The 20,393-nt window shown below is 49.3% G+C and overlaps 2 protein-coding genes across 5 annotated transcripts in view; one reads left to right on the top strand and one right to left on the bottom strand.

Annotated features, from left to right (window-relative positions):
• The window catches only part of LOC122372968 (nascent polypeptide-associated complex subunit alpha, muscle-specific form-like), a 52,168-nt gene extending 40,863 nt beyond the window's left edge, over positions 1–11,305 (bottom strand). The window contains exons 1-3 of one of the 4 annotated variants that reach the window (XM_043350658.1): positions 11,267–11,305; positions 9,981–10,059; positions 4,699–4,875 (exon numbers count right to left, since the gene is read on the bottom strand). In XM_043350658.1, coding sequence (XP_043206593.1) covers positions 4,699–4,875 — 177 coding nt within the window. In that variant the 5' untranslated portion in view covers positions 9,981–10,059; positions 11,267–11,305. Of the gene's footprint in view, positions 1–4,698; positions 4,876–5,150; positions 5,304–9,903; positions 10,060–11,266 lie in introns of those variants that run through there. The other 3 variants (XM_043350655.1, XM_043350657.1, XM_043350654.1) reach the window with 3 other exon arrangements.
• A 430-nt stretch (positions 11,306–11,735) lies between these two features.
• On the top strand, positions 11,736–20,277 carry LOC122372967 (RING finger protein 10-like; the record flags this gene model as incomplete). The annotated part of the gene is made up of 4 exons (XM_043350653.1): positions 11,736–12,144; positions 13,303–13,493; positions 13,987–14,231; positions 19,818–20,277. Coding segments are annotated over exons 1-4 (993 nt in total), but the record flags the coding sequence as incomplete, so codon positions are not given.
• Between the last annotated feature and the right edge of the window lie 116 nt (positions 20,278–20,393).

Below are 20,393 nucleotides of genomic sequence, written 5' to 3'. Positions count from 1 at the left end.
GCGTACTGTTGTCGGTCTGTGACACTCGTCCGGTCGGCCGGGGGAGGGCAGCGTGCGGTATGGGTCAGTAGTGACCGTCAACACGGCGATGGAACGGGCAGCGTATACAGGACTTCATGACTTTCGGGCTGGTAAGAGAGAGAGCAAAACAGAATAGAGCAGAGCAGAGCAAAAAAGAGCAGAGCAAGCAGAGAAGAGTTGCAGAGCATTATAGAACAGTGCAGGGCAGAGCAAAACAGATGAGCAGAGCAGAGCAGAGCAGAGCAGAGCAGAGCAGAGCAGGAGCAGGAGCAGGAGCAGGAGCAGGAGCAGGAGCAGCAGGAGCAGCAGGAGCAGCAGGAGCAGCAGGAGCAGCAGGAGCAGCAGGAGCAGCAGGAGCAGCAGGAGCAGCAGGAGCAGCAGGAGCAGCAGGAGCAGCAGGAGCAGCAGGAGCAGCAGGAGCAGCAGGAGCAGAGCAGAGCAGAGCAGAGAGAGAGAGAGAGAGAGAGAGAGAGAGAGAGAGAGAGAGAGAGAGAGAGAGATCCAGCACGGATGCCATCCATTTCATTTGCATCTGGCCCTGCAAGGCCTTTGATTTCTGTACACCACGGCTCAGCATAAACCGTTGGAGCTTTGCAGCAGAAGACAAAAGCAATGCATGAGTCACGTCTCCTTTTCATGACTCACGACGACACTTGGAGCGGAATTATTGCGGAAGTGAGGTAATGCTAGATGAACATTGATAAACATTGTAAACGGTCTTGTAATACCAAAAACCAGTTACCACTCCTGACTTTCTGGTAAATTTTGGCGCACCGTTTAGAACTCCTGGTAGCCTTCAAGGCGGTAAAATGAAGTAGCTACAGACTAAGCTGGATTACGTAATTTTCATTTTCAGCCATGAAATTGTATAAACAGCGAGCAAAACATGTCCTAATCAACACAACTCACAGGTTACCATCACGATTTAATTCCTTCCCGGCTAACGGCTCTGCCGCTACAAACGCCGAAAACCATGTGTCGCCACGACAGCAGCAGCACAAGCGATGACGAATGCCACCTGTTGCGGCTACACATCTGTATCCTGTGTGTAGATAACTGTAATTGTATCCGTCCCGAGCCCGCACGACAGCCCCAGCCGGCACCGTCCAGCGCCGCGAACTGGGCCGGTTTGAGCGCCACCGGTTTGGTGACCTCTGACTGCCGATGGGATTCAGTCGGTCGGCGCGGTGACCCGGTCGACCGACGGCGGCGCGGCGCGGGGCACCTCTGACCTGTGACCTCTGACCCGGCCAGGTCGACGCACCGCCAGCAATCAAGCGCCGTCATGGTTCACCACAGACCAACAATGGGCGGCGGCGAGAAGGCGAGCCCACCACGGGTTCAACGCCGTCTCTGGGCCCGGGCATGGCACATGCCTACACAGATCGGGCTGGGTTGGGACGACAGCAATCACTGGTAGTAGTCAGCGGACAAAACATCGACACTATACACCGGCTGGTTCGTCTGACACCGCCCTCCGCGGCAGCCGGCCGGCCGCGGCCCAGTATGGGACGCGTGTCAGTGTGGGCGGCGGCGGCCGGTTCCGCGACCGCCGGCCGGTCGGTTTCTGACCACTCGGGCGTCGATCTGCCGTGCAGCGGGCAGCAGCCGCCACCCATCGGCAGTCTGACGGCCGCCGGTCCGTCCCTCACGCTGCGGAGAGAGGCGACGGAGACGGCCGATTTCTCTCTGCCAGCGGTGCCGGCCGCGGCGGAGAGCTCGGCGGGCGGCGGCACGCAATGCGCTTCCGCTCCAGATCGGGACAGCTCGCTGCGCAGTAGCCCAGCGCCGTCCAGCGCATGGTCGGTGCGAGCCGAACACAAACAGTACGGCCTAGTGCAGAGATCAGCCCGCATCGACGTCCCAGTGCAGACAATCACTAACCGTTTCTCATCACAGAGTAGCGCCCGACCGGCACGGCGGGGCTGCGGGCCAGGGTAGGGGCGGACGACCCTGGTCACCATCCGCCCGCCTGTTACCAATAGATAGCGGCCGGTCGCGGCTCGTATCGTCCCTCCAGGAACATCCGGCTGCCTGCCACAGCCCGGTGGCTAGTCAGCACTCCGCGGAGCTGACTCACAAAACACACAGACGGGCTCACAGAGAAACGCCGGGGTTCGGCAGAGACAGAGACAGCGGCCAACAGAGACACAGAGACAGAGAGGAGAATCACAGCCACAGCCAGATGCAAGTTCAGACTGGGGCGAATACCACATCCTTCCAAGGTCCAGTGTTCATGTAGAGCAATGCCCTTGCACATTGACCTACTAATATCGTTAACATTGAAAATAGTGTTTATCAAACCAACATGAAACGTATTAGTATACGGACATAAATTAAGGCGTGAGATGGCGTATGCTCCAGCCTGATAAATGATAATGATGTTCGGCCTCAATCTCATCCCTCATCCCAACTACGGGCAGGAGCCAACGGCAGGACTCACCTCGGGTCAATCCAAATCTGCGTTATCCGCGCTCCAGCGTCACACGGCGTTATCCACTCGGCAACACCACGCCTCTCGTCCTCTCTCCACGCACACCGCACAACTCCTCTACTCTGCCCGCGCGGCTCACCCCTCGCGTACCACGGTCAGCCGGCCACTGGTGCCGGGCCGCGCGGCGGCAGCCGGCCGCCCCCGCCCGCCGGCCGGAGCCGCCTTTTTACCGCGGCAGACCCACGCCGTACTGCTCACACCACGCGACAGGGTACCGACTGCCGCACGCAGTCACTTCGTCCAAAGTTGACAGTCCACTGCGAATCTCTCTCAGCTGATCACGCACACAGCCGTCACACTCTCGCTGCCCGCACCGGCACAGCCACCACACACCAGTCTCCACGCGGCACGATGTCAACAGATTCAGCTGTCGCCGGCCGCCGCGGAGCGCTCAGCTGCCGCGCCGGTGCGCTCGGCTGGCGCGGGCCAACGGCCGCCGCTGGGCCGCCGCGCGGCGGTTCGGGCGGTCGTTTGTCAGCTGAGCGCACCACCACACTGCGGCGGCAGCACCGGCGGCCGCCAACTCGCGGCACAAAGGGCGGCGGCGGCGGCGGCCGACCGGATAACGGCGCGGGGCGGCCGGGTCAGCGGCTCAGCGCAGGGTCAGCGGCTCAGCGCAGGGTCAGCGGAGAACCCGGTCGGTCAGCGCCTCAGCGCAGGGTCAGCCAGAAGAGTCGGTCAGCGGATGAGCGTGAGACCAGCGGAAGGTCCGGCCGGTCAGCAGCTCCGCGGATGCCCAGTGGTCAGAGGTCATAGAGCCTGGTGGGTCAGCGGCTCACCGCAGAGCCCGGCTGGATAGAGAGAAGAGACTGTGGAGGGGCAGAAGTCGCCACAGCCGACCAAGCGACTCTCAGCGGACGACAGGGCTCCTGCGCACTCTGGCTGCGCTGCCTACATCCACCCCGCTCAGATCACATCTGCGGCGGCTGGGCAGAGCTCCAAGACTCGCCACATGGTCCGGTGACCGGTCAGAGGAGGCGCCTAATCCCGTATGCACGCCACCCGGCCGTCCGTCGCCTCGCTGTATTACGGTGCAGGGCACCGCTAGCCGTACCGGCGGACAGCAGAGAGCGCTGCTGTACCGGGAATAGCACATCTAAACCGATACGAGCGTCTGACACGGAGAGCCGTGTTCTCGATATTGCAGAGGAGACCGGCTGTCAAATACCGTCAAGATAGTTGAGAGACGGATGACTTGTCATACAAATTATGTGTAAAATAGCAGCCAACAGAGACAAAGCCATCACTTCCTTGACAACACGGAAGGAAAATAACAAGATGTTGTAAAGAGTTTGGTGCAACCTATCCTTATCATGCAAAGAACAATAAAGTACTCCCTAATCATCCCCAAAATTATGCAAGTGAGGCCACCCGAAACAGGAACAAGCGTCACAATGACGAGACATATGACGCCATTTAGCCACCGGCCGCGGTCGGGAAAGTGGACATAAACACCAACACCTGGCATTTTCCCACCTTGATAACCATATGTCGACGGTGAGAAAACGTGTGTCATATTATCACTTTTGGTGTTAACAGGAATCATGTGTCGCAAATCTGAGCCGGCCGTTTCAATTTAACATTAACATGGCGACAAATTTCAGAAATAATCGATGAAAAAGGATGGACAAACATTAACGAGTCTGTCAAAAAAAAAAAAAACGACTGGTTGGAATTAAGATCCTGAACGCGGGATGCCAAACAGCATGGCGAGAAGTGGTATGATTTAATACGAGCCATTGGAAGGAGAATGGCGTGACACGGCAAGATGAATGAGAGTCCAAACGTTGCCTTCCAAAACGAGGCGCTCATCACAGCGAAAAAGTTGACTAACACTGAGAAGCACGATGGAATGTAAGCCTTACACCTTCAATGCATTTCACCTATGGCTTCAGTGTTGAATGTCAGGATGCACCGTGATACATACATTGTCACAATTGATTGTACTTACATATTTGGAAGGTGCCCATTTTCTTGGACAAAGCTCAGCACAGTGTGCGAAATCACAAGTCACACCACCGAGCACAATCAAAACCAGTTTAACTCGACCGTTCACAATTCATCATTACATAAATATCGCATCAAACCGGGCAAGTCGTCCGCTATCTCACTGAAGCACGGCCTCCTCCACAATATCCTTCCCTCCCCCTTTCACTACCGTCCGCCCTCTCCCAGGCACCCACCTTGGCCGCCGGCGCCGGCTGGGGATCGCCCTTCATCTCTGGCGCGTCTGGCCGAGGCTGGACCGGCCTGTTGAGCTCCTTGAGCGCCGGCCGCGCGGTGGCCAGCTCAAAACGCTCGGCGGGCTTCAGCTCTGCCGCGCGCCGGTCAGAAGACAGCGGACGGTTCTCATCCCACATCTGCCGGCAGCGGGTCAGCCGTCAGGTCAGGTGAGGTCAGGTCAGATGAGGTAAGACTTAAGAGGCAACAGGAAACAAGAAAAACGATTAAATGAAAGTAGTAAAAAATAAAACCAGTTCTGCTAAACATATCACGACATCAGGTCAGGCCAGGTCGGGTCAGCACAAGCCAGAAAATAAATGTCACATTGCATAATTGGGTCCAATGTCAGACTTATGATTATTTTAGGGTTTAGCTGAGTAAGGTAAGGTCAGCTGTCAGCACCGTCCCTAACCAGCGTATCTCCCGTCCGCTCGACCCGTCTGGCCCACCACGGCAGACCGACTGCCATCGCCTGCCCCTGGCTGGTGTATCGAGCGCCGCGGAGCCGGGGCCTCACGAAGGTCAGTCACGGTCACGGACTGCACCGACTCCTCTCCGACGGAGGCTGGACCAGATCCAGGCGGGAGAGAGGGAGGGAAGCCAGGCAAAGAAATGTGGGAATGCTAGCATAAAAACCCATCAGAAAGCGATGTCGTCGAGGCAGGAGGTGGAGGAGCAATATGTTTCGCTGAATCATCAAGTAAAATTTGGTTACGTGCAGCGCTTTTACTGAAAAACTCCTTAAATTTACCCATTACACCAAAAAAGCTTTTACACAGTCACTCATTCCTGCACAGTGCAAAGTGCACATCATAGCTCCCAATACGCACACGCTCACCACTAACCGGCGCACACGCATCATACACGCACCCGGTACCGTCGCCCAGCTGATCCGATGTTGATGTAAACAGTGCGTGGCTCATTGATCAGCTGATCACTCGCGCACGCACCGAACGCACTGCCGCTATCACGAGTAGCCTGATACACTTGGCTAGTATAGCATGTTCCTCTCACTAGCCTCGACTACACTATCACACACCATAGCGTAACGAACCACGACTGGTCAGGAGGGAGGTCCGGGCCATCGCCCCGGGCGCAGACAGACAGACCCGGTCACCTCCTCAGCCGCCGAGTCAGGATCAATACGGGTGGCGGCGGCAGCGGCGGCGGTCACGGCGCACCACCTCCCTCTCCCCGACACAGGTGGCTGGTCTCACGGGCCAGACGACGGGGTAGGGGTGGAAGCAACGACGAAAGGGGGTCGGGGGGGGGGGGGGGGTACGGGAGCCATGGGATCCGGGGTCATGAGAGAAAGGAACCAGAGCAATGGTAGTCAGGAGCCATGGGAGTCGGAGTCGGAGCTCGGGGGACGAGACCCATGTGAGCCCGGAGCGAGCCATGGTATCCAGGAGCCATGGGAGTCGGAGTCGGAGCTCGGGGGACGGGAGTCGCGTGAGCCAGGAGCTATTGTACCATCAAGGAGCCATGGGAGCCAGGGGGCACGGGAATAGGGAGCCAGGAGCCACGGGACGACAAAATGGAATGAATGAGTGACGCCCAAGGACAGGTAAAATTCAAAACCGATTTCCTCAGTGCAACAAATAACGATTACGATGAAAAAATTAATGGGTACTAAGGTAATGCAAAAATTTGGATATTGATGAACAATGATAACAAAGTCACACACAAAAACGTGCTTGGTGCTGTGGTCGATGACTGATAGGTTCGGTATACGAGTACGTATCCATCCATCCGTATCAGACTGGTGTTTGATTCAACCGTGATTGAATCGATTGGATTGAATCAAACAAAATTTGTTGGATCAAAAAGATTTGATTCACCATCAGGATTGTTCGATTCACAAGCCATGATTGAATCAAACGAATTGGGAATCAGGGTTGATTGAATCAAACAAACTAACGATTCATGAACTTAAAAAAGTTGAACTGAACATAGTTCATTATCAACAAATGTTAACACTTCCACCATGTGATGATCATTGCATGACAACAAAAAGAACACAACAAATACAATAATATCCCTGATATTTTTGAATGAGTGGGTTTCCTTACGTTTTTATTTCCTTTGCAATTTGATTATAAGCATGTTTGATTTAGCCGATGAAACCGGCACTAAGTTTATAGATAATGGTGATATTAGACTGCACTGGAAAACGACAGGAATCTAGGATATATTACGATATCTAGTACAATTGCGATAGCCAATACACTTTGCACCCTGGCCGACGACAACGGCAATCAAAGGTCGGGAGCTCCAGACGACTGAGCTTTGTGGGATATGTTACTCAAGGCCCAGTGATCAAGCGGGTCTCGCCCTGCCCCGACCTTGTCACAGGCTGTACCGGTCCTCCTTCAATAATGGACCCTAGAAAGATGGGTGGGTTCAGCAACGAGAACGTACCGACCAAGACTCATTCGTCTGCTTCTACTGGTGAATGCTCAGCAAAGCAGTAAGCACAATAGGTAATGTTAAGGCCTTGGCACTTGGCAGAGACATTATGTTGTGAAATTTGAGCTGTCCGTTATGTCGAGGGCATGTTGATCTGGATTTATGCTGACTGCACTACAGACTTCAACACAGCCAGAGATGTGGGTACATGTTTTGCCATACTCTAACTGAAAATGATGCACAGCCCAGAGACTTCTTTGTCTAACTCTGGACAAGAGGGCAAAGAGCATAAGGACCAAAAGACTGAACCAGTGGTAGTTGAACACAGAGCAGACACAATCGAGCATTAGAAAATACCATTTCTGCATACAAGTAATAGTAATAGATGATAAATATCCTCCTGTTCAAAGTCATCCTTGCTCCTTAACCTAGCCTGTTTTATTGTTCATTTGTTTCATGTTTTGGCCTCTGGCCTCCCAAAGCCCCGCCAACAGTAAGGTAAGGTAAGGTAAGGTTTATGAGGGCTTACTGGCTCATTGACTGCAGTGGTTATTCTGTGGCCAATAGCCAGTTAACACACTTGGATGCTGCCACTGTGGTAGCACCCAATGTTGCATTCTCAATTGGACATGTTACTGGATGATAATGAGAATACTAGACCCAGTGACTTAAAAATCCTAAACATACTCTAGGACAAGCCTGGACCCTGTTCAAGTGTCCATGGCCGCTGCAGTTCCCGCAGTAAAAAGGCAGGGCCGGGGGCTTCAAATGAAGATTTAATTTATGAAGAAGAAACAATGAAGAATTAACTTAGCTGGCAGCCCATCACAGTAGGCGGAACTATGGTCATGAGTACCCAAATATAGGAACGTTCCCATTTTTGGGAACGGAGTTCCCAAATATGGGAACGGGCGTTCCCATTTATGAGAACGGAAGGCAATTTTTCGGCCGTTCTCCCACTAAAACTCAAAAGTGCATCAAGTCTCAAAAAAGTGCACGCTGATTTAAGTATCTACTAAATCTCCGTAAAGTTATCTTTAATCTGACCGTGGAACAAGGAAATTGACCGTGGAATGATATTTTTAATGATTTTTTGAAAATGACAGAATGGTGGAAATATGGGTTATACGACATTTAGCATGCAATTTTAAGGAAAATGAAGCATTTTTTAGTTTGAGGTAAAGTATAATAATTTTCGCCTGGTTATGAACTTTCATACTATCGACACCAGATGCTGACAAATGCAAGCGAAGACGCGGACGGTCCCGAGGTAATATTGTTGACTTTTGTGTCGGGGCGGACGACCGCGTGGAACGTGAGTGAATTTACCGAGCTACTGTTGTAAACTCAGTTTAAGCGGTTGAAAATTATCCAGCTGTATTTTATCATCCCGGAAAGACATATTTTATTTGGATGCTAGCTGTTTAGAGTTGTTTTATAAGGAGCGTCATGAGCGTGGTTTTTGTCTTCCGTGTTTCTAAGCGTGATCGTTTTGGGGGAATTTCTCTTATATAGCTCGCTCTGTGTGGTTTATTTATAATTTTTATGCTGATTTCGATAATTCCTCGTGCCCATCCTACCAGGCCTTTTGCCACTTACACTCATCAAGAAAGGAAAAAACTAGATTTTCATTGGGACTAGGTGTTTTGAGGGTGTAACATATTCAGCGTTCCCATTTTTGGATACTTCCTTGTACTCGTCAACTATCGGTGATAAACAGACAGGTGCTTGACACGTCTCCACCCTCAGCGCGGACGGTGGATATAGGTATGGAAGACCTTGTTGAACATCGCTGAGCGTTGTGAATTACGTAATCCAGCAGAGGGGGGCGTGCCCGCTGCGAGATCGACGGGAATAAAAGCGCAGAAGACCGGGCGAAACATGCGACGGTCTTGCCGGAAAGGTCATCTGATGATTGTTGCGTTAATAATAATTTGCGGCGTTGGACGTGATGCTTGTTAATGAAAAGAGCCCCTGAAAGGCGTCGGTGAAATCGTTCCCAATTTTGGGTACGCCGTTCCCATAATAAGGAACGCTTGCAGCGCCAGTGTACGAGAGCGTTCCCAAATTTGGGCTCGCGGCCCGGATGATGGACTGCTTTACAAATAGGGGAACGATTCGAAACTACGATGGGCCTTACAATATCAAACTCTTTCCCAACAATATTGAGACAAATATCAGGCGGTTCACGATCGTTTTATATTTTTTGGACGTCATTTAACGGTTCTTTTTCTTGTTTTAAATAATGCCTACATGGCGTTCCCATATTTGGGTTTATCGTTCCCAAACATGGGAACGAAAATGCGTTCCCGAAAATGGGTACGCTTGACCATAGTTCCGCCTACTGATCAGGCCACAAACAGACAGCAGTTCTTGCCATCTGTGTGTCGCCTGATTGACCTCCAGCTAAGCCTCGCTTTTTTATATCAGGAGCTGCTGCGCCCGCACACACTTGAAAAGGGCCCTGTTTTGGCATAAATTGAAATGTCCAAATATCCAGTTCATTTTCAAGCGACACCTGAGTCGAGCCTGTTATTATGTAGTAGTCATTGTCAATGTCAAAGACTGCTCACAGTCCGCAGTCTACTTTTCACCCGAAATGTCTTCTAAACATATATATATATATATATATATATATATATATATATATATATATATATATATACATATAAAAGCACGTTAATTCTTAAAATTGAACTTGAAATGGAAAAATCGAGCGCAGCGGAGCAGAGCAGACTGCCTGAAGTGAAGCTTACTGGATCCGACAGAAGTTGAGGTTGAGTTAAGGCAGCACGTAACGACTAAGACGAGTAATCATTAAAGTGAAACTCACCTCGCACCGTCAGCTTGAATTACACGATTGATATTATCGCGGAAATTACAAATGCACCTATACTTTACATCCGATTTTCTTTTTTTTTTTTTTTTTTTTTTTTTTTTTTAGTGGCCCTAACTTACGTTACTGGCCTCGCGAGGAGGGCGGCGACCTAACTACGCCGCGCAAAAGAAACCGGCCGTCCTAACTAAGACCGGTGGCCACTTTTACTGCAAGACAACATGGGAAAACCCATATCCATGTACTATGCCATGAATATGGGGAAAAACCCATGAATTTACGTTAAGATACATAAATGACAGTGAGACTTACCGTTAAATTGATGTTTGTGAGGGGAGGGAAGGAGGAAGTTTGTGAATGGTAATTGGTAGGGTTACGATGTTACGATAAAAGTTGGATGATAGGAAAGGTTTGAAGAGTGGAGGATATGTCGCTGCCGCTGTTGAGGGCCGATTGTTGTACCCGGGCCTGTGGTCGCCCAAACCCGGCCGCTGCCGCTGTTCAGCGGCCGGGTCCGTGACTGAAGAATCCTTGGCCGCTGCTCGTCGTTGTGCAGTGGGTGAAGGGACAACCCCAGAGTATGTGGACAGTTCCTTGCGATGATAGCGAGAAGGATGAAAAAAAAAACGCTTTTCGCATTCGTTCGGCGACTATATATTCTTTGTAATGCGGTATGCCTAAGGCCAAGTAATGGTGCTTACTTTACAGTTTGTCGGAATAAGGTGAGTTTAAGACAAAATCAAGTACTAGATCAGTTAGTGCTGGATCATCTCCGAGAAGAGTCGGAAGATCGTTTCTGAGGCGATATTTTGTAAGGTAGTTGTTGATATGTTTTCGTTCGTTGCGGAGGACTGTGCATCCGATTAGAATGTGTTCAACCGTAATGCGTGTGTTGCATGTTTGGCACATTGGTGGGTCCGTCCTTTCGAAAAGATGACAGTGGGTGAAACGAGTATGTCCGCATCGTAGCCTTGCCAGTGTAACCTCGCGAATCCTATTTGGCTGGTTGCAAGTTGTCCAGGATGTAAGATTTTGCTTGATCGCATATAAATGAGGAGAGTGGGTTTGATTCCATTTGTTTTGTAGGTAAGTATTAAATTTTGTTCGGAGTTTGTGGCAGACGTCCCCGATCGAGAGAGGCACCCCACTAGGGTCTGCTCTCATTGCTCCTTCCTTAGCGAGGGTGTCTGCCAGCTCATTCCCTGCGATGCCACAATGACTTGGCACCCAAAGAAAAGTTATATGCTGACTTTCGTCTAGTTCTAGTAGCATTTTGTGGATTCAAATTCTTCGGAGCGCCGCCGCCGCCAGATAATAACAATCCCGCGCAGCATTTGAAACATTCAAGGTACGAAATATCTTTTTGATCACAATCTACTTTAAAGCCACAATTTTCTGGGAATTATACCTGAAAATTTTTCAATTAAATAATTTGTCAATAAACCAAAGGAAGCATGCGAAATACATTTATTTTCTGTTTTACGTAAAACGTTTACAAAAGTACTGGGAAAAGAAACTAGTTTTCCTAGTTTTATTATTTTCTACTTCTAGATTTGTGTAAATTTGCTTTTATTTAGTGCCTCTGTGCATCTTATATGAAGTATTCACAATCACTTTTAGAAAGTTATTATTTACAATAACAAATTTGATAACTATTAGGGAGAAAATAAATCATTTTGGAAAAAAGTTTCCCCGTTTAGTTGTGTTTCTAGAATGATTAATGCGCAACAATTTGGTATAATATGAAGCGGCAGCCATTAATTTCGGCTGGGTGCTGAGTGAAGACATTCGGGGAAAATTGTATTTTTTTGGCGTGGCATCGCCACGCAAGCCTTGGTTACTACATCCCAAAGTAAATTACTCTTGGGTGGATAACTCCCCCAAGAGTTGTACTTGTATTCGCCCGTCAAGCACTGATATTAGTCAGTCATCGTTCGAAGAGCATTGCTCATCCTTTTTTATACCGATCGTCGCAAATATGGCTTGCTAAAATGAAGCTAACTCAGAGAGGAAACGACGCGCCTGCATGCGTGTGCAACGCTTCATTCTATCTTCTGTTCATTGATGCCAATAGAAGACTCAAACATGGAGAAAAAGAATGTCAGCAAAGCATCTGTGCTGACAAAATGTAATCCTGATCCGAAATCTAAGCAGAGTCTGGGTAAGGATTTTTGGGAGTTTGAGCCCTCCACAGCTAAACCGATTCCTCAATGTGCATGCATGATTCCAGATAAATGTGAAATGTGAGGTGTCACTTTACAGCTTAGGTTTTAGCAGAGCAAGCAATTATTTGGAGTTTGAGTTTGGGTATATACCACTTTTCACAAAACTGCCCTTAGAAGCTGAGGCATTATATGCCAAGCATCAACCTTATCAGTTTGAGATAAGATATGACTAAAAACTGCATAATATTCTTTGGTTAGTCTTCTGTAAGTTGTTTGCTACCTTTATTTTCTAAAAAAGAAGTAGCTCAATAGAATTCACCAGGAAAATTGACTCTGAACACCCAATGTTTAGACTTTCCCAATAATTTGAGGCTATTTGACCTAGTCTTAGTCATGACCTTAGCCCTGCCTAAGTCTAATATATTTTTGGTCTGAATCACCAATGTGTAGCTCACCATTGATTTCTGATGTTGAATTGATCATCGCAAAGTTTGTTATTCCTTCTATCCTATTCAGCAGGCAGGCAGTGTGTGATGATGTTGGTTGGTCTGGGATGACCTTGACATTTACCTGCACGGACCTTGACCTTGAGATTCCAGATCTATCATATTTTGTGTTGCTGGTCTATAAATATGTTTGGGCTGAACTTTGGCAAATAGTTTTTTGCAAAGGCTTATAATGCTCAAACTTGTAATTTTGATCTTTGACCTGATTGCTGACATGAACTTTATCTCTGGCATAATTGGCATTTTGGTGGTGAAGAATTAACTTAAAAGAACTTTGCATCTTCTGTTTTTAACATTTTTCTATACCGGCCTATCTGTCTGCTGGAAAGCTTTATTCTAACCTGGTATTCTCACCTGGTAGGGTTCTCAGAGGAGGAGAGTATTTAGGGATTCCTGAAATCAACTTCAAATTTCCTATTTTAGTACTACACTTGATCATTTAGGAGAACGGTTTCAAGGTATGAGTTCTGTCCTCCCTAATTAACTTTAGATTCTTAAACCACATAGCTGATTACCTATTTGTATTGGTAGTGCAATCAGTATTCAGTAGGTACATGTTTGCTAATTTTGTCACCCCAGGCCAGATGACCCCTGGGGTGACAAACCTGAACATCCACATGATGATCACCTGTCCCGCTGTGCCGGCAGAATACAATGGCAATGGTCGAGGCGGCGGCTGTCGAGGCGGTCGGCGTCCGGCGGGTTTCGGAGGAGGAGCGGCGGGCGGCGCGGCGGTCGGACGGAGGCCGCAGCCGCAGCGCTCCCGACAGGTGGCCGACAAGCGGCCGCGGGAGCGCGCCCAGCCCGCTGCGGGCGCTGAATACGGTCATCGAGAACAGGTGCGGCACGCTCTTATTATTATTCCAGTAATGCGATATAGTGCTCCTGTTTACCCCCTATATGGTCTAGTGGATAAGGCGTCCATCTAATAAATCGGTCGCAGTGAGTTGCGGCCGGAGCGCTCCACGCCGTTGGTCCGCGCTTCCTTAACGATTCAGCCAGCTGGTAACTGGCGAGAGAATGTCACGCTAGGCCCGGGAGGACCGTGTCGTCATCTACCTGCGATACGTTTCACTTTCAAATAAATTATTCCGGTGAACCAATCTCGGGCAAGGTCGGGTGTGGGACGTGGGTCCGTGGTGTCATTCGCATTAAGTACCGCGTAGCATGGCACCAGGTCCTGAAGTCAACCATTCATTCAGACAAAATATCTATAAAAATCAGTAAATGGTTGATTTTGGCTTAGTCGTCCAAGTCTCTCCCCTCCCACTCCCTGCTACCTAGTTAGCTACCGATGTTACGTCTAACGCTTGGTTTCGTCTGTGTGTTCAGGTAGCTGACGCCCGGGAGTCCAATTCTGCGATCAACCGAGGCAGCAAGAAAGGCTTCCAGGACGTCAGCTACTTGGTCAACTTCCGTTGTGAGTCTGCGCGCGACGCGCACGCGGAGCGGTACTCCGGCTCCCAGTGGCACCAGCAGCGCTACGGGGGCTACCAGCACCACGAGCCGCGCCCGCAATGGGCCGCCAGCCGCGTGTTCCGACCCAAACACGTCAAGGAACAGTACCTGCAGGCCAGGTGAGACGGGAGAGGAAGAGCTCGGGAGAGGAGAGACTGGAGGCGTAGTGTGGTGTTGTCGCTGTTGTTGGAAGGTGTTTAGTAGATATGCTGATTTATTATCGTTTTTCAGTGTTTTTTTTTCAGAATGGTTATTATAGTAGAATGTTCCTGGTTATGAAAGAATGAAAATCCGAATAGAATGATGATTCGGTCATAAGACTTTCCAAGGCTACTGAAAGATAGGACAGCGCGGCTCTTCTCTGATCGAACATCCACGATTCACATCGCAGTAAATAATATCACCACAAACATTTCTCGGCTAGACTTGACCTTGTACTAGTCTTACGTAAAAAAAAACGCTCGCGCAGCACCGACTATCGATCGATAACGTGATAGTGTCAATTGCCGCTTTCGAACAATGAACTGAACAGTGAGGTCGTCAGCAGTTTCTTCTAAAAGCGCACACACATTCCTTCATGTTGAAAGGGCTCATCGCATTAACCCGCGCACCGACGGGGGTCTGCGCCAACTTCGCACCGACGGGGGGGGGCGGATGACCGCCCCCCCCCCTGAGATCTCGAGAACGAAGCAAGATAGCGACAAGCGGTAAACGGCATCGGATACGCACGGCCAAGATCTACAATTTTTACTAAGGTCATTTTCAGGTCAGGTCAAAGATGACGTCACAGGGGTCGAAAAAGTCAAAATGGCGGCGCTAGATATGGAGAGAGTTTTTCTCGAATAACTTTCGAATTAGTCAAGATAGGAACAACTAAGGGCATCATCGTATCGTGATCCTCTCGTCAATCCGCATCGATGATATATATGTTGACCTCGAAAGGTCAAGGTCAAGGTTGACCTCAGGTCACGTGACCTCGAGGTCATCGTGTATGTCATTCGATGCGTCTTGACGAGCTGAACACAATGAGACCATCCACGCGTCTGTATCTTGTTCCTGTACGGAGTTATTGGCCAAAAACCTTTGGTGACCTTTGATGACGTCACATGACCTCACAGCTGCCCAACAGCAAAACAGACCTCAAGGTAGTGAAGGTTGATCGTTTATGAAGTCATGTATGGTATATGGGGCCATTCCGACCCGTTTTAGTGGTAAAAACAGGGAGTTGATTAATGATTTTTCCCCCATTGACTTAAAGGGACTGTCCCACCTTCAAAAAATTGCTTTGATATACTGTTCTTGTGTTGCAAGACATAGATTAGGGGCCCCTGTACACGAAATTGGCAAACTTCGGCCCATAGTTGGCTAATTGTTTAAAAATTCCAATTTAAAGCTTTTGGATCGATTACGTCATATGATTGTTTTTTTATCGGGCAAAGTTTTTGGTAAGTGGGGGCCGTTCAAGGTCAGTGGGGGCTCGGCTGCGGCTATGGAACGTGATTGGCCGGACGACGTAGAATCTTCGTCGTCTGAGAGACATCGAACGCGGGGTTAGATTTTAGTAACATGCAAAGTAACACAAACATGTTCAATGTTCATGGAAAGGATTGAAATGAAAATTGGAAAATTGAAGCTTGAACTTTGTCAAGAAGAAGGTCGCAAACTGCAAAGAATATCAACAAGGCCTTACTTATCATTTTTAAAAGATTATAGAATGCTCCCTAATAAGCAAAAGCAAGATATTGATTGCCCACAATGTCTTGGGCACATGGATGTGGAAGTGAGCTCAACTTCAATAATCAGACCTAAGAATCACAATGGATATAGCCATGAGCCAGACTGCAAAGTATGGCAATTTTGTCCAGATGTTGTCAGTGCAGACTCCTTCGTCTGGTGCGGATTTAAGTGTGGTGCGGTGTGGATTTGGTTTGGTGTGGTGCAGATTTAGTGTAGCGGGGTGCGAAGTGTTCTCTCAGCCCCCTTTGGTGTGAATTTTCTGGCTCAGTTTGCAGGGTTTGTGTAAATTTTGAACTTAGGCCAGTGCTCCTTGGCGACCTGCGAGCCATACTCTGCAGTACTGGCCTGGGCCCATGAGCAAAGTAATAATATAGTCTGTTCAAGATTCAATATAATAAGTCTGCAAAACACATTCCAGCAATTGTAATTGAAGCAGAATGAATTGTAGTGACCTGCATTTGTATTTTTGTTGTGTCTGTGAAAAATAATAAATAACCTACTTATTGGAAAAATCGTGGCCTTTCAGCACATTTGGCAGAGTTGTGTGACTCTGATGTAGTGGCTCATGTGGAACGCAACGAGCTGCGGAACAAGCTTGAATAGCATTTTGCCTCAGGGCTATCTGCCAGAAACATTTCATCTGCATGAATTTTCTACAGGCAAGTCTGACAAATTTGTGGATTAACTGGGGACCTTGTAAGCCTGCATATTAAATTCTAGCCTACCAGCTCAGCCCTATCCTCAGTTTCAGCATTCAGCATGATAACAGTTCTGATCAAGTTCTGATTGTCACCACTGAGACACCAATGGAGTCCTCTGAAATTTTGCCTTTTAATTAAATTATTTGTAAGAGTTTCAAGCTATATTTAGACCAAACATTTCACTCTCAAAGATCTGCGACCTACCCCACTCGTCCAGTAGGATGCCTGGCGCGCAAACAGTCCAGCAGTGAGCTGCCAGCCGGCACGCAGGGCAGCAGCAGGCAGCAGCAGCAACGGCAACTGGTGAACACGTCTTGGACTGCAGCCACGACATAATCTAGGCTAGCGTCTATTCAATTTGTCCATGTACAAGTCCCACAGCTCCTGCCCGAGGTGCCAGAGGTTGCGCAAGTCAGGGAACTGACCACCTCCAGCCCAGGCGTGGTTCACTGACTCAAGATATTTCAACTGACCAGTCAGAGTTCATGTTTTGCAACTTTTATCCAAGTTATTTGTAATTGTAATATTCTAAACTGAATTTTAGGCATGACTTCATTTTTCAAGAGCTACAAAGAACACACCTTCCCTTTGCAGCACGTCTATTGTCCTAACATTAGTCACATAGTTGCAAGAAGCGACTTGAATGCGGAACCTGCCTGTTTTGAAGCCCTGTTGTCTGTTGGGTGACACTGCACAGAGGTAAGGATGGGGTGTGATTTTGCTGCTGTTTGTCAGGTTCAATATGTGTCAATGATCACAAAGTACTCTAAAGGTTTAAAAAATGCACAGCATGGCCTAACAAAGCACATTACCTAGGTTTTGACAAGCACACAGCGACTGTGGTACAAAGGATTCACGACCGCGATTCACTCGGATGGATGCCTCCGAAAGCTATGGCCGATGTTAAAACCATGGTAACTGCGCAGAAAATAATAAGCAACGGCGAGCCCGAAGCACTAGCTGCCATCTTCATGAATAACAGTGACGCGCGAGAGAGGTCCACTCGACAGGACCACCTTTTCCACCTTCCACGCTCGCGGCTCGAGACTGGCAAGCGACGATTCGGCTACCGGGCCGCGGCGCTACTAAACAGTCTGCCTCCCGGTGTCATCGAACAGCGCCCCGCCCCATTCGCCCGTGCGGCCAAGGCTGCAGTCTGTCCGGCGATGGCGACCGCCCGACGATGACCCGTGTCAGAGGAAGGAGGTGCGACATCCGTGTGCGGTGTGCTGTCTTGAATCGTCCGTTTGTATATAGAGAGAGCGAATGTCCAGCGATTGAATCTGTATGCCTGTGTTTCTTGTCCCCGCATGTTTTTTTTGTGCCCGACTCAGACTCTGGACTGTAATCGCCACGCCCCGCGTGGATTGTCCATGAAGGTAATACAATACAATACAATACAAGGCCCAGTCCTGGTCCCATGCTCATGTTAGTAGCTGGATCTGCTCCCAGGAAACAAAGGTAAAACACTATTGACAGCTTTAAGATGAAATCTGCAGGAAAACTAAGCCATCTATAAAATCTAACATAAGCTTAAAAGCGCAACAGAGCATTTCTGATTCAACGTGCAGCACTTCCGCTTTCATCCGCCATCAGCAACTCAGTTCAAAGAATGATGCATTACATCACTAAAATTTATTTCAAAATACCTCTGCATGGTGTTTACACAAACAACAGTTCTTTACTAGACATGGTCGACCTCAGGCCACCCACACTTCAGCAAACAGGGTATTATCAATGTTTAACGGCTCAAGGTTAGTCGTCTTGGATGTTCAGAAATAAAAAGGTGAACATTCATTGTCTCTTCCTTATTTGTCACCATCAATAGATTGTGGACTCCTCAGAGCATGTCTTGATTATGGAGTTGAAACAGCAGTGAGCAAATCATTTATGATTTTGATACTATGATTAATTTCAGTGAGTTGCACACTTGAACTTGACACCTGCCATTGATAAGTTCATGGCTCTTGCATTCTTCAGTCACATGTAGGACGGCCTCTTAAATATTTAAATACAAAAATAAAATACTGCTAGAATTAGAAGACTATTAGAATTATTTTGGCATATCAATTTAATTCTCCCCTCGTGGCGCCGCGGGCGCTGTTCCAAGAGGCGTTGTTATTTTTCAAGGTTTCAATAAAAAACAAGTCGACAGATACAGAAACTTCGGAGGGTGTCACGGGCACCGCACACTGCTGCGTGCGGTGTGTGCGGTACGTCCAGCAGGCGTGGGGGTAGGGGATGGGTAGGCGGCCTGACGTCACGGCTGCGTGCGGTGGACGGTCCGCTGTGGCCAGTCCCGACCGGCCACAGCGGTCGCTGTGTGCGGTGACGCAAGGCTGACGTAGGGACGCAGTGGGCGGAGCTTGGAGGCTGTGTGCGGTCCGACCGCACACAGGTCCGTGAACAGCCCTCTGAAAAGGCGGAAACGTCACAGGTTTTAAGTGCCAATACCAATACATTGTGGCACTTATTTGCACAGATGTCAAAATCAAACACGAATTTATTTGCGATGAAGTAATTGCTGGAGAAACGGTTTTCACGACTCTGATTTTCAAAGAACGCCCATCAAGATGGCTATCTCAACTCAATTCTAATGTTAAGGTGGGACAGTCCCTTTAATGGGGAGGTCGCGAAATTGACCTGACCTTAGGTCACCGATATCAAAATTCCGAGATATACAAATTGTAGCTACTAATGACCTAATAATATCCTGCGACTTTCAAATGCCTCCGACATCTACTGTAGCTCTGGCACGGTGACAAAGTTGCAAAAAGTGACTTGAGGTTGGGTCATTCAAAGTGACCTGGTGACCTGACCTTAAAAGGTAGGAGGTTCAAACTTGCACATCATGTGTAAAATTGATGAGGTTATAGTCATACCAAATTTCGCGGCGCTACGCGCCGCGGTTTCCCGCTATTCGCGAAAAACCTCAGGGGAGGGGGCGGATATCCGCCCCCCCCGTCGGTGCGCGGGTTAAGAAATTAGTTTGTACTTGGCATCGACACGCAACAACGTGGTTGATATTTCTTAGTAACTGGTGTGGCCGATATACCGATATCCCTCCAACTACCATCAGAGAATTAGTCTAACCACGCTGTCCGTCTCAAGGTGGCGGCCATTAGTAGGCCCTGCCCGGTCTCAGCTGCGCCATTGTCTGGCTCGTATTTACGTCTGGTCACGTCGGTGTCTTACCAACGCTAGTTGTCAGTCGGTGGTATCTTCCTTGCCCTAGTGTTTGACCGGTCTATGTCGTCCTCGGTCCAGGTGTCAGCTGGTGGTGCGCGACGACGGCGACTACGCGGCCTGTTTGGGTGACGCTGACCGGCTGGTCGACTGGACAATCGTCGAGCAGGTCTGGCTGCAGGAGGACGAGCCGACCACGTGTCCGATCTGTCTGTACCGCCGTGGCGGCGCGCGTCACCGCTGCGGCCACACCTACTGCTGTGCCTGCCCCTGCACTACCTGGCGCTCAGCGACCAGGCCGCCCGCAAGTGTCCCATCTGCGAGGAGACGGTGCACCCGGACCAGTGCGCCGGTGCGGCTGGTGCCGCGCCCGCCGGCCCGGCTCGGAGACACGGTGGCGTTCCGGCTGATGCGTCGCCAGCCCGGCTCGCTGCTCGGCCAGCCGGTACAGGACGGAGAGCCCTGGGAGGAGCTGGTCACGCTCGGAGACGACGAGGAGCGACAGAGACTGGCCAGAATCATACTGGCCACGCCCAAACAGGTACCAAACACCGAGAAATACTTCTGGCCTTGAATGTCGTCAGGCAAACGTTGTTTAGAGAAAACTGTGCCATTGTTTTGACGTATTCCTCGAATTTTCTTAACTTTGCGCTTTTC

Source organism: Amphibalanus amphitrite, unplaced genomic scaffold (assembly GCF_019059575.1).
Source record: "Amphibalanus amphitrite isolate SeventyFive unplaced genomic scaffold, NRLGWU_Aamphi_draft 001425F_arrow, whole genome shotgun sequence".
Lineage (NCBI taxonomy): Eukaryota > Metazoa > Arthropoda > Thecostraca > Balanomorpha > Balanidae > Amphibalanus > Amphibalanus amphitrite.
This window is presented reverse-complemented; position numbering and strand designations above follow the sequence as displayed.